The 14,831-nt window shown below is 26.1% G+C and overlaps 1 protein-coding gene across 2 annotated transcripts; it reads right to left on the reverse strand.

Annotated features, from left to right (window-relative positions):
* Nucleotides 1-1,001: 1,001 nt before the first annotated feature.
* Nucleotides 1,002-14,259, reverse strand: LOC132931677 (paramyosin, long form). 2 transcript variants are annotated; one of them, XM_060997598.1, is made up of 18 exons: nucleotides 13,991-14,259; nucleotides 13,524-13,580; nucleotides 9,930-10,016; nucleotides 9,683-9,849; nucleotides 9,507-9,585; nucleotides 9,322-9,441; nucleotides 9,136-9,261; nucleotides 8,873-9,069; nucleotides 8,673-8,805; nucleotides 8,374-8,590; nucleotides 8,171-8,298; nucleotides 7,992-8,104; nucleotides 3,431-3,626; nucleotides 2,545-2,673; nucleotides 2,294-2,458; nucleotides 2,011-2,217; nucleotides 1,717-1,917; nucleotides 1,002-1,613 (listed from the first exon to the last, which is right to left on the reverse strand). In XM_060997598.1, the coding sequence occupies exons 1-18, from the start codon at nucleotides 14,099-14,101 to the stop codon at nucleotides 1,407-1,409; spliced, it is 2,640 nt and encodes an 879-aa protein (XP_060853581.1). In that variant the 5' UTR covers nucleotides 14,102-14,259; the 3' UTR covers nucleotides 1,002-1,406. The 2 variants fall into 2 exon arrangements, with proteins under 2 accessions (XP_060853581.1, XP_060853591.1); XM_060997608.1 differs by lacking the exon at nucleotides 13,524-13,580.
* Between the last annotated feature and the right edge of the window lie 572 nt (nucleotides 14,260-14,831).

Consider the following 14,831-nt stretch of genomic DNA (forward strand, 5'->3'; position numbering starts at 1 on the left):
TAAATTTGAGTTCCACAACAATACTTAGATATTGTAAATGGCGATACTGGCGGTGTATCGATGGTCAATGATGCTTAAGAATAAATAATATGAAAGGCGAAAGACAAATCATATACAGAGACAAACCAGGTAATGAGTTCAAAAATACAATTTTGAACATACCTAAAACAATATAGACCAAACGATTCAATAATTTGTAAGTGTTATCGACTTGTCGTATATTGTGACTTAAATATTGTTCTATGACTCCTATGTAATAAATCATATCTTCTTAAATCTTATAAGTTAATAGTGTTACATAGCTTTGTATAAATACTTTAGAAATGTACCTACTGAGAACATACATTTGAATGGTACCTGGTGTCATTTGTATTCAAATATTTTCTTTAAACAATTTTTGAAAATAAAATAAATAAATACTTTTTTTAGGTCAATAAATTTGATATTAAAATATTTCTACGTTAATTCGGAATAATCACGATATTTAACCTTATTTAGAAAATTAAATAGTTAATATATAATAAAACCTATATAAATGATTTAATAAATTCAACAATTTCAAATGGGCCCACCATGGTTTGCTTTACTGATATATTATTTGACGATATCTTAATACATATTCTTCGAACCATTATAACATTTTTTTTTCTAAAAACATAATTTAAAATATTTAAATAAGAAAATATTAGTCATATTGGAGTAGAAATGGTAGAATACAACGGTAAAACGAAAAAACTAAAACAAAAGGTACCTATCTATTTAGTATTCTAGAATAAGAATACAAAGAAAAAGTAATTAAAATACATCTGTCAAATATATTTTAAAAATGGGTACTTGAGATATCAATCATATTCAAATATAAGTATTCGAATACTTATCAAGATTGGTTATAACACTTATTATAACTTATAACCTATCAAACTATATACGAGTATATAGTATGGGTAGAGCCGTATATAGGACTAGAGGAGTTACCTACATTAAAATAAAAATAAATTAACTTGTTTTAAATTATTTATTAATTTATTTTATTGATGTAGACATATGAAATACATATTATATTGAATGAAATTCATAAATAACCAAAAATAGGTCTACCGATCGTAATGATATTTTCCAGCTTGTCCAACTTGAAGATTGTTATAAATATGTCTTAAAAGCATTCATTTCTCTGTATTACATTTATTTAATTTTTAATTTTTTAATAAATTTATCGTGTTTAGTTAGAGTAGGTAATTTTGAGAATATACTAAACACCGAACTGTTGATAAAGTGTTTTTCGAAAAGTGGTAAAAGCTAAAACGATTTGCGTCACGTGGAATATGTGTAGCCTATTTCGGTCGATTATTAAAAAAAAAAATAAATGTTACATTAATAAAAACAGAAAATAATTGTTATTAAATGAATTAATATTGTTCTGAAGACGTAGTTGTAGCCCTTGATTCTTGCACAACATACACTTGTGAGCCTGGGTGTGATGTTGTCACGAAGCTCCTGTGCTTGGCGCGGATCAAAGATAAATTGCTTTCAGCAGAGTCGGCCCTGTCTTCGGCAGCTTCCAATTCCCGCTGGAATCGCCTTACTCGAGTAATGCTCTGGGTACTCATACCTTCCTGCAGACGGTTAACCGAACAATATTTTAGAAACGATGAAACAATATAACAAGCCAATGGCAATATTTACTACACGGCACGTATGTATTTAACAATTTCAAACCTGTTCTTGTAATTGCCTCTTGTAAATGTTGACCTTCTGGTTGACTTTGTCTAGAGCTTCTTGTAAAAGCTGCACGTTCTTGTGATCTTCTTCGCTTTGGATGACCAGTTCCTTGAGAGAACGTTCCTTCTTGCGCAGAATCTTAACACTCTCGGCGTGACGACGTTTTTCTTCGTCGATTTCTAATTCCAAGTCACGGATCTGTTTGAAAAGAATATGTCATTGTCCGTACATAAGTGAAATTGGTACCTAATTGGTACTAATTATTAACTAAACTATCATAATATTACTCACTCTGGCTTCTAGTTTGCCAATAATGCGTTTGCCACCCACAATAGCGTTGGCTTCGACTTCTTCAAGACGAACAGAAATGTTCTTGACTTCGATTTCCAATGACTTCTTAATAGCTTCGATCTTAATCACTCTTTCTTGTTCTTCGTGCAATACTTCTACTGTGTGTTTCAATTCAATTTGTACCCGTTGGTAACGTTCATCTGATACCTTTACATTAATGATAATAAATATAAGTATGTAAAAAATTACAATAAAATTCGGATTTTACTTAGAGAAAACTCACTCTTAACTCCTTAGATACTTCTTCGTAGTCTGATACCAATTGGTGTAATTCTTGTTCAATCTTCGCTCTTGATGACGACAAGTTAACGTTGATAGTGGTCAATTCATTTACACGACTCTGCGATTCTTCGTACATAATTTCGATGGCTCGTTTGTTGCGCAACGTCTAAAATAAATATAAATTAAAGTTTTGAACTTTGATTGTACAAATTACGTTAAAAATTGTATGCTGTATAATTTGTTTACACTTACAGCATCGTAGTTTCCACGGAGCTCTTCCATTTCTCCAGTAAGAGATTGGATCTTGCGCTGAGCAATGGCCAATTGATCCAATGTAACAGCCAACTGGCGTTGACCTTCGTCGTAGTGAGCTTGCAATTCCTATTCAATAATGTAAATAATAATTAATATAAAAATCTCAATTAAAAATAAAATTATTACAATATTTAAAGAAGTATAATATTGAAATTAGCTAAGTATTAAATAGTAAAATTAAAAAAAACTTGTGTAACACTAGCATTGTACTATGAAATCGGTATAACTATTTTGATTACTACAGGGCCATATTTAGTAATGTACCTGGTAATCTAAAGCTACAACTATTTAAGCACCGCTTCCTCTTAAGCTTTATTTCCACATTGACTTGTCATAAAAAAAATTGCTCACTACTAGAACTAAAAATATACTTATTTTCTATTCATTTCTGACTAATATAATACTGTGATAAAATAGCATTTAGTAAAATATTTAAATAAATATAAAAATATAAAATATTTAATATTTAGTGCGTATGAAAAATAATTTTGAAATTACCAAACACGGTTTATAATTCAAATAAAAAAAATAATTACTATGCATTATTTAATTATTATCTTATTTTTTTTACTATTTTGTTGGCATCCCTAAAAAGTAGTGTACCGGGCAATTACCCACTCGAGCCACTCCCCAAATACGGCTCTGGATTGGTATAAATATTGCGCTCGAATCAATGTATTTTTATATAAAATATCGAATTATAAAACTTGGTTCTAGTGCTTCTTCTTGCAATCACTATATGTAATTATTACTTTAAATTAACAGTGACAATAGTAGTGACGATTTTTATAGTTTTTATATTTTATTTAAAAATAAATTTTACCGTTAAGTGGAGAGATTGCTTTTTGATGGTTTTTTGTAGCTCGATGTTGTTTTTGTTGGCAACATCTAATGACATTTCCAATTCAGTTATCTGAATATGCATCTTCTTCTTAATTCTTGTTACTTCGGTCTTCAATTTTGTCTCTGCTTCAACCACGCGAGCATTCAATTGTTCAATTTCGATGCTTGTTTGCTTGCTGAAAATAAATATTCGAATACATCATTAATACAATTAAAATTAAAAAAATTATACAATAGTAAAATTAAATCGAATTTCCGTTTTTTGTATTAATACCTTCCGTCTTCAAAATAATTAGAACTTTTAGCCTCGAACTTCCGGAGTTCATTTGAGATTTCGGTTAGGGGTTGTAGCATTTTGGTCTCGTCCAAAGAGTTATATGTATGGGTTAAATCAAAAATGGTTTTTTTCTTAATTTTCATTTCACCTCTGTAGTTTTCTCTTGTCGATACCTTTGATAATATTAAATCTTCAGCAATATTCTTATGTGCATTTCTCAGCAATGTAGTTTCGATGCTTTTAGCAGATCTACCCCGGAAGTTCTTGGACATTTTTTTATGAAGATTGAACACGAATACAACGTTAATCTAGGGATGGGTTACGTTCACTACTGATCGTCAATAATAACTGATTTATTTTTATGAATACTGGGCGATGTCGATCGAGTAAGTATATTTATAAAACAGATCGAAGGTCTTCAGTCTCAGTCAATGTCGATTTACATGAAAGCTTCTATTTAGCTTTATTTTTTCCCATACAGACGTCATTGGCATATTGAGCATTCTTTCACAATAAAATTCCAATAAAAACACTTAAAGATCTTTTTTTGTACATTCTTCCTATTTTAATGCTGTCTACATTGAGTGATTACTTATAGAGTATACACGATATTTTTAGTTATCTAAATGTTGGTTACATAGAACTAAAATTTGTTTTAATTTAATTTATTAAATTAATAAAAATATAGTATTTAATCAATTTTATACCAATAACTTTAATTAATATACAGTAGTTTAATTAATATATTTCTTTTTTTAAATAGATTTATTATAACAATAATATACGATTTATACTAGAAATTTATGGAAAAATTTAATAAATATGATTATGATGGTTTAATTAAATATTTCACAATTAGGAAATAGGTCAATGTCACTTAAAGGCAATTAATTACTTTTGAGCCAAATATTACGATGTTGGTAAAATAAGAAATATAAATAAATCAAATTAGAAAACAATTTTTTTTTTGATGTTTGTAGATAATTTGTTATTTAAGAAGAGAATAATAAATTTGGCGTGTTACAACATACTATCAAAATTGTAATTCATATGCTTTTATTTAATATGAGAAAAACAGCAAAATTGTCTTATCAATTAAGATAGGTAAACGCCCATATTATGAAAGATCATTGTTAATTATTTTTGAACTAATAAATCACCAAGTTTTAAAAGCACTTTACAAAAAAATATGTTATATTTTCTCCTAAACATGTATTGATGTAATTTATCATTCTGTTTTTTGTAATCAATATTATTATTAGAGATATAAAGATATTATATGGATAGGAAATTAACTTGAATAATAATATATACCTAATCTTTAATAATGAATTAATATTGTATGAGATTTTTTATAGAATCATTTTTCTATATTCAGTATAACACTATAGTGATTAAGTGTACCTAGTTTATGAAATTAGATTTTAAAATTCTCTACAACGGTAATTTCATAATATCAGAATATATTTGTAATTCGATTATGACGCGTACTTAAATACTAGTACAAGATCTTAGTATTACAAAACATAGGTATCTATATTATTATATTTCCAAAGCATAGGTACTATTGAAAATTGTGTTTTATTCCTTTTTAATGTATTTTATATTCTCAATTAAAAAATTTAAAGCGGTAAATTACTAGATATCTAATGACATTAAAAATTTTTTTTTATTTTTCAAGCTTTTGATACATATTAAAAAATGTATAAAAAATTAAACAAATTTATGACTCATATTATAATTTTGGAAGTTATTCAATTATTTGAATTAATGCCAAAATGTGTTTTTGTTGGGCGAAAAGTAGGTCAATACTTTATAAATAGGTATAAATACATATATAATAATGACCAGATAGGTATAGTCACTTAATATTAAATTAAATAATTATAAATTTATATTAATGAAAACTTGGTATTATACATTAAAAAAAAAAGAATTATTGTGTGTGGTGGTAATTTTATAATTAGATTATTGCGTTATAAAGTATTAAGTAAATTACTATTTTGGCTAAACGTGATACATAATTTATTTGATTGATAAAAGAGCATAAGAAATTATCAATAAACATTTAAACTAAATAAAAAAAAAAGAAAATAGGTTAGGTACCATGTATCTAGTGGCAGTGCTTTAGCCTATACCAGGGGGTATTGAAACACTTTAAATTTTCAAATATATTGGGATTTGGCGATAGGTTTTAAGTTTTGAATTTAGAATTAAAAGCTTCACTTCCATTATTCGTTATTCAAAGATTAATGTCTAAAGCTGAAAGTGTCCCAAAGGTGGTTGGAAAAATGGAATCATTGTCAATATAATTAATGACCAAATAGTCGCTAAATATGAACCGCTATTCGGACGGTAATCGTACCTTCAATTTTATTACGATCGTAATTCTTTATTCGTCTATTGCGATCGAAATTTGGAAAAAACGGTTAAAAATGTTTATACATGTTAATTATACACAAGTAACTTTAAATTATTTATATTATGTTATAGTTACATAATTATATAATAAAATATTTAATGTTTTTTTTTTAAGTTTGACGGAATTTAGTTAATAATAATTAAAACACGGCCTCAATTCGTATGGAGAATATGCTTCATATGTTATTTTGTATTTACTAATGTGATTATGAGCTATACTTAAAATGTTTAGTTATACGAAGAGGAATTTAAAAGTGTCAATGTACATGTTATACAAACATTTAACATCATATTATCATATTATTATGAAACTGAAGGGCTGTCACATATCTATACATAATCGTCAATCGATATACTTATGATTTTTTAATTGTTATTAAGTATATTTCAGAATATATAATGCGTTAATGTAGTACAATCAGATATAATAAAAATAATAACAAAAGTATATATGCTTAGACTGTTTACAGTGCAGATTACTATAAAATTAAAATTCTCTTTAAATTGTTTTTATACCGAAGTAAAATAAATTAAATTGTTATTATTGTTCAATTCATGATAAAGTGTCGTGGTATTATATTATTAAATATATTTCTAAATCTACTATTTTGGTAGTAGGTATCTGTCAAAATGTTGAACACACCAATATAAAAACTGTCATAAAAATCACAAAGATAATTTAATAATAATAGATTATTATCTATTATAGTATTGTGCAATGTCTTATGATTATAATATTAATTAATTAATTACATCAGTAATTTGTTTTATTTTGACATCTTCATCATTTTAATTGTTTATTTAATTCAACATTTTTTTTTTCATTAGAACAGTCATTAAACTTATCTGTAACTGTATGAATTTATAGTTCATTAAATATTTATTTAATTGTTAGTCTAATTCAATGTTTAAATATTTTTTTTATCCCAACTTTCTTCTATTATTTTTTGTTTTTATTAAAGTTAAGATAAATTATTTGTTCAAAAATGAGCCTTAACATTCATGATTGAAAATTAAAATTTCTACCTATTTCTAAATAATTTTTTGCTTCGGAATAATAATAAAAAAAAAATTTTTAGGTAAATGTAAATAATTGAATATTTTTGACAAACATTCCATCTTTTATGGTTTTGTAATAAAAATATAGTTAAATATAGTTTTGTTTAATAATAAGTATTGGACATTTATTTATTACTGTTTTTAAATACCTATGTCCTATACATATTAGGTATGATAAAATTCTTTTTTAACAAAGAAATGTTATTATGTAAATATTATTTACCAGTTCCAATATAAAAAATTTAAAATGTATAACAATGACTAGTTTGATTTAAAGTTCAATTTGCGTCAAAACCTTTTGCAGTTGCAGATAAGTATAGTTTTTAGATAATATAATGGATTATGGATTCAAACATTTTATCAACTCAATAAGAAATTAAATATAAGAAACTAGGTAAATACTTATTTAGATTTATTTTATTAAATACTTATATTAGTAAATTCATTTTAATAATATTAATTTTTGTTAGGTAGATAATTATCAAAAAAATTAATGTTGAAATGATCTACACACTTATTTTATGATTCATTCTTTGATTTTACGATATTTATACTTGAAAATTAATTGATAGTTTATATATACCTACATAACAGTTATGTTACATATTATTATATATTTATACGATATATATTATATATGTATCTTATTATTTTATGCATTATAAAGCTATTATTTGTCCGAACTTTAAATATTTTATAATTTAAAAATTATTGTTATTGTTTTGGTTATTTTCATAAACTCACTAGCCATTTAATTGGTAATATATAAGTTCAAAAATCTTACCGAATAGACTCAATTTCTTCATCTTTTTCAGCTAAACGTTTTTCAGCTTCATGTCTGAATTGAGTAAGTTCAGCAGACAATCGGAAAGATCTACCTTCCTCAGCTTTTCTTCCCTAAAATCCAAATATTGAATACTTTTTTATAAAAAACACTATTTAATATTCAAATTAAATACATACAGCTTCAGCTTCTTTATAAGCAGCGCTAAGTTCATCGCGTTCATTCTCCAACCGCCTGAGTTCTAATTCTAACTCGTGTAATCTTCTGTTGTATTCAGAAATAGTGTTCTTGGCGTCGTGCAAATCATCTGAATTAAATTTTTAGTTGTAAAATTAATTATATTATTATTTTAATATTTTGTTTAAAAATAATATAACTATACCAGCCAATTTCTTATTTTCACGAGTAAGTTGATCTTTTTGTTCTCTAGTTTTGTCCAATTCGTGGGTTAATCTTTGAATTTCATTTTGTTTGTTTCTCAAGTCCCGTTGTCCTTGTTCGAACAATGCAGTGGTTTCGTCAAGACGAGTCTTCAAGTCAATGTTAACTCTTTCCAAATGCTCAACACGTTTTTGTAAATCTCTTGCAGTGTTGTTAGCCTAAGTATACAAATACACAATATACAGTTATTATTTTATTCGAATAAACTGTTTAAATTTATAATAAAAAAAATAAAAAAACCTTTTCCAAATCAATAATGAGAACTTCAACTTCACTCTGGAGCCTAGATTTCTGTTTCTCCAAGTTGTTGACTTTAACCAAAAGGGTTTCGATGTGTTCCTCTTGTTCTTGGATACGTGCAGAGTATTTACGACTAGAAAAAAATTAACCAAAAACCTTATTTATGATTATTTATAATAATTGTTTTAAATTTTAATTACCGTAGCTCTTCAACTTCCTCGGCCCTAGCGCTTGCTTCAGAATCGTATTTTGATTTCCATGCTTGAGATTCACCATTAGCCTTGATTAATTGTCTCTCGAGGTCCAAACGAGCCTCAGATTCTTCTTCCAGTTGAACTCTTACCGATTCCAATTCAACTTCTACTGAATGTAAGTTGGATTCTAAAAGTGAGCGTCTCTGTAATAGTATTATAATGAGTAAATTTATTAAAATATTATTTAAATATTAAAAGTGTGCCCATACTCTTTCGTCTTCTTCTAATCTCCTGCGAGCGTCTTCTAATTGTCCAGCAATTTGAGACTTAAGATATGAGCTGTTCTCAATTGATACTTTTAAATCTTGAACTTCTTTAACTAATTCAATATTTTCCTAAAATCATAATAGTATTTTAGTTTCGCAAAAAAATTATAATTGATGATTTGTTCTAACCATTGACAAACGGGTCTTAATCGAAGTGATTTCTGTAACAGATCTTGTAATTTCTTCAATACGGATGTTAAGTTCATGAATAGTGATCTCTAATTTTTCAATTGTTTTGATCGATGTATACTGAAATAATATTAAACAATAAAATATATGATTGATTTGTTTTAATTTTAATTTTGGATTATTACTTTATCTTTGTTAGCACTTTCAATTTGTGCCAATAGTTCGTAAACTTCTTGTTGGAATTTAGCCTTTTCTTTTTCGGTCCTGGAAATGAAAAATATTTATGTAATACACAAATATAATAAATGTGAAAAATGTAATAAATATATTAATATATTTGGCATATTTAGGTTTTATTTACCTAGCTTTTGCTTTGGCAAGTTGATCCAATTGTTCTTGGAAGTCAGCGACGACTTCTTGATGCTTTTTACGCAAAAGATGAGCTGTTTCTTCAGATTCAATGTGGACATCTTCCAATAGTTTACGGAGCTTAGTGAGTTCTGTGTCACGTTTCTTATTGATTTCAAACTGTTTATACATAACCATACAAAAATAATGATTGTTAAAAATTTATAGGTATTTTATTCTCATAAAATATTATAAATTACTTGACTTTCGGCTCCGCCTTCAGCTTCTTCCAAACGTTCAGTGAGAGATATTAATTGCACACTCACATCAGCTTTTTCTCTTTCAATCTGAATAATAACAATTTACAATTTATTAATATTAACAAACGATGTAATAATTATATTATATATTATTATAATAAAAAGAATCTATAATATGGTTAGTTTTGTATTAGGTTGTTATCAGCAATGATTTATTTAGTTAGGATACTTGGTTTTCATTTATAATATATTTCAGGTAGGTACTCGCCAAAATTCAAAAATAAACATTTAAGTTAGGTTAGGTGAATCAAACGTGTCGATTGACACATGTCAATGAAACCAGGCTAAATTCCGTTTATAAAAATATAACTAGATGGTCAGCTTAGTGGTCGTTCACACTTCATTCGTCCCGTTCGGCATAGCATCACTTTCTTTATACTTATTTTTAGAGTACCTTTCCAAAGCTCTGTGCCAAAGAAATTTAACTTGCTACGAATAAAAAAAAAAAAGCAATAGTGATTTTGGAAATTGTTTAAACATTATAATAATATTATATAATATTTATGAGTTATTATTTTTACTGTAAAGTGTATGGTGTCATGCAGTTAAATTTTAAATTATTAACATTTAAAAATGTCATTGTGTATAAAAAATTAAATATAATGCATATTTTTATGAAAATAAAAAATGTTTATTATATATTATTATTGAAAATATCATGAGGAATTTTACAAATAGTTCTATGTTCTACAACTTTTATGCATGCGTAACATTTTCTGTTTAAAATAATATTTATTCAACAAATCATACAATCTTTTGCATTACCGCCGTATCTAAAAGATTAATTTAAGTTCCTACAAAAAAAAGTGAAACGTTAATTTATTTTTACTTTTTTAATTTGGCGCGTTGTCGTTAAAATATTTTTTAACATAAAATAGTACCTATACACATTTATCACTATTTATATGTTATTATTTTGAAAAGGGACGTATACAATATATATTTACATAATAATCTAAAAGCTAAAGTACAGTACAAATTATAAAAACATTAATATAGTGATAAACATTTTATTAACAGGGACTGGTTTAGTCTCTTATTTAAACTAAAGGTTTCAAATAATACAATTTTTTTTTTGTAAATCAATAATTTCGAATGAATTCCATTGATAAGCTATCAATATGTTTACTACACGTATCTAAAAGAATGTTTACAATAATACTTTTAATAATACTTATAAACTTATGTATTGTAATTATTATTATTTTAGTCAATTTTATACCATTATTCATCATCATCACCTATCTATATTATTTAGGATATAGAGGACATATCTATTATAACGATTAGTCATTTTATAATATGCTCAAAGTGTGAAATAAATTACCAACTTAATATAGGTATGTATTTTTTAGGAGTTGTAAGTACGCCAAACACAGAGTAAAAAATATATTTTTATGATTCAAGCAAAACATTTCTACCGCTTACTATTATGATTATTATTAATAATAATAATGGATTGCAGTTAGGTACTTAGGTAGGTTAAAAATGTATAAATAATTATAGAAATTATAGTATTCGCGCAGTAAAGGTAAATAAGATTCGTATTCAATCTGAACGTTTAAACTAAGTATAGATGAGTTCTTCTTGTCGAAATAATGACATTTCATAGAAAATTATCAAAGAATATATATTTAAGTTAAAAATTAAGTAAAACATAAATTCACTGTATTTTAATAATCAAAATCATTGAATTTTATTAAGAAGATTTGAGTAAATATATTTTTAAACTTTATTTTGTTACCTTATTTACAACTATATTTTTATCATTATTATTTTTTAAGAATATTATTAAAATTAAATTTATTATTTTTAATATTTTAATACTATCTTAAACTTATTTTAGTATTTTATAAAATATAAATGATTATTGACTCAGAATCATAAACAATGGCAATAAATATATAATATTATACAATTAGTATTCAATAATATTTTATACATATACCCAATGGCCAAAATTATACCTATTTAAATAATGATTATAGTTAATACCGAAAAAATTCGATTTTCGTTATTTATTAATTATTGTTTTTTAAAGTAGAGTGTACATTACTATATAAAGTTTTATTTTATAATTACTATAATTTGTAAGTATATTGATGGGATTTAAACAAGTATTCTTTAAATCTAACTATTATGATAACTTTGCTCTTTCTAGTAATATTATTATTGTAGTAAAAATATTTAATAACTAATTTAAGTTTTGATGATAACCGATTTGGATTTTTACGAGCATATGATGTATTTAATTTTGGCATTATTTCTATAATAATTTTATTTTTTTAACAATTTTTAAAATGTTTAAGTATTTGATATGTTAAATAATATATCATACTCAGTAAATAGAAGTCGCTGCTTATTTCGGATAAATAGGATAGAGATATATAATTTATTGATATGCATATATATATTATATATTATAAATGTATATATATATATATAATATTATAAAAAGTACGGATCAAGCGAAATCAAGCAAAATCAAGTGGCAGATTTATTGATTAGTATGTTTAATTTAGTCCTACAAATTTTGTCGAGGGTATAGATTTTTGGACTTTATTTACGATTAATATTTGCCAACTAATTGTTGGTTAACATTGCAAATATTCTTTTAATAAAGCACATATGGCTACGGTTTATGTTAGGTGTATTGAATATCGATTTCAATAATAATATTATTGAAATTACTATGCTTAAAAACATTAATTAGATTTATAATTAGATTGTTTTTTTTTTTTTTAGAATAGCGTGTAAAGTAATATTTAGGCATTTCACGGTGGCTTGAGCTTATATTATATAATTACTGTTGCCAGAATTCGAAGATCTGTTAATATTTCTCAGCATTTTTATACTTGGTCATTTGCCATGGCGAACGGTGGGAAAATAGATTTGAACTGTCTCATAATTCTGGCAACTATAAAGAAAAGTACTTCTTCACCCTGCCGCCGTTGACTATGGTAATTAAGCTGTCCTGCTGTTATTTATAACATAGTGTTGACTTATTTAAAGGAATGCATGTATTTTACTCTTAGGGATTACACATATTTTTGGATCCAATTACGATTGGTAACTATAGCAAAATCGAAACTGTGTCCCTCAATAATTTAAAATAATAACAAAAATAATGAAATCTGAAAAACTAAAGATTACAGAAAATGTGAGCTTTGATTAATTAGTCAAAATTTTATTAATCAGTTCTTTTTTGAAATTTTTTTATATATATAAAATATTTTTTATAATTTAACACAATTCACAAGTAGTAGATCTCTAAATATTTTTAACATATGTTCGTTTATAAGCTTGATTTAATATTTTAGAACTGACATTATCATACATTTTTAGTAAAATTGTTTTCTGCTAGTTATTATTTATCTTTTACACAAAAAAATAAAAATATTATTTTCAATTTAAGCATTACAAAATGTAATTTAACATAAATACACAATAAATAATTATCATTAAAACTAAATATTTTTAATGGTTAATTAGTTTATGACACTCAGTTCTGTCAATGCCACATTATGTACTTACACGTTGTCGGAGTTCGCGTTCCGATTCTAAGTCTTCTTGCAGAAGTCTGATCTTATCCTAAAGGGAAAAACAAACGCAGGATTTGGTTAATCAAATCAAAACATTCAGTTTATTTAATTGTTTATTATATTGTAAGGGCTAAGGAGGGTGGGCGGCGTCACACCGTGCTTCCTTCAGACTGTCAAGAAGAAGAAACCTCTCTTCACCTACCTCTAAAAAGCTATTAATCTCTATTCCGTGTTTCTCAAATCTGTGAATAAAACATTTAATAGCCTCATTTGGCTATTATGTACAACATTCGTTCTTCTTCTAGCAGCTGAAGACGATTAATATATACCTGGAAAATGTGATGTATTCTATTTTTATGGTACCTAAACATTGTGAGTTTTGATTTTGGAAAATTATAATTGGATATTTCATAACTCTATAATAGTTTTTAGTATACAATTTATTCAAAATTTACTTACTTCAAGCCGAGATAAAGCGCTGAGGTCATGGGAATAGTCGATATTTATGTCAGCATTTCCGCCTCCTACAGAGCGGTAACTGTATGTCTTGGTTGTCTTGGATGAAGACATGTCTGCACTAATTAAAACGAACTTCTTATTTTTTTCAGTATCACTAGAACTTTGAAATCGCACTTAAGGTAGAAACTAAAAAAATGTGACTATTTTTAGACTACCCAAGCGCTGAGGACGGACCGAGCTGAGCTGTCGTACTTAACTGAAGGCTGAGCGTCTGACTAGTACTAGCCCCCGTTTTGACGCCCACTCACAAGCTACTCCCTCCACATAATCGTTGTTTACTTCGAGGGCTGGAGAGTAACGAACTTGAACATTTGAGGTCGGCGTTTTGTGTCCTTGAAAGGAATAGTTAAAATTGTATTGGCCTTTAATTACCGAAAAGAATCAATCACATGCTTATAATAGTTACTATATTGAATATTATTAATATTATCATTTAAGCTATTATCAATAATTTGCTTATTTAAACTATTTCTATCAAAAATTATTTTATTTTTGAAATTTCAAATAATTAGCATCATGAAAATAGTTTACATCACTATGTACCATATATAGTCAAATAGGTATATCCTTGGTCCTTGATGTATAGGTATGCACTATGCAGTAAATTATTGATTATATATAATATTTCTTTTTCGACATTTAAAATAAGACTGAATAAGAATATAAGGCTATTAATAGGATATAAAAGGTTAAGATAGAATTTATAAGAGAAAATAGTAAACTTAATTTAATTTTCAATTCATAATTTATACAATACCTTATATTATAAAAATAGAAAAAG

Source organism: Rhopalosiphum padi, chromosome 1, assembly GCF_020882245.1.
Source record: "Rhopalosiphum padi isolate XX-2018 chromosome 1, ASM2088224v1, whole genome shotgun sequence".
Classification (NCBI taxonomy): Eukaryota; Metazoa; Arthropoda; class Insecta; order Hemiptera; family Aphididae; genus Rhopalosiphum; species Rhopalosiphum padi.

Coding starts and splice junctions, on each gene's coding strand:
- LOC132931677 (XM_060997598.1), bottom strand. CDS start 14,101: ATGTCTTCATCCAAGACAACCAAGACATACAGTTACCGCTCTGTAGGA. Junction 8,105..8,170: donor CTTATAAAGAAGCTGAAGCT/GTATGTATTTAA, acceptor TTTGGATTTTAG/GGAAGAAAAGCTGAGGAAGG. Junction 2,674..3,430: donor AGCAATCTCTCCACTTAACG/GTAAAATTTATT, acceptor ATTATTGAATAG/GAATTGCAAGCTCACTACGA.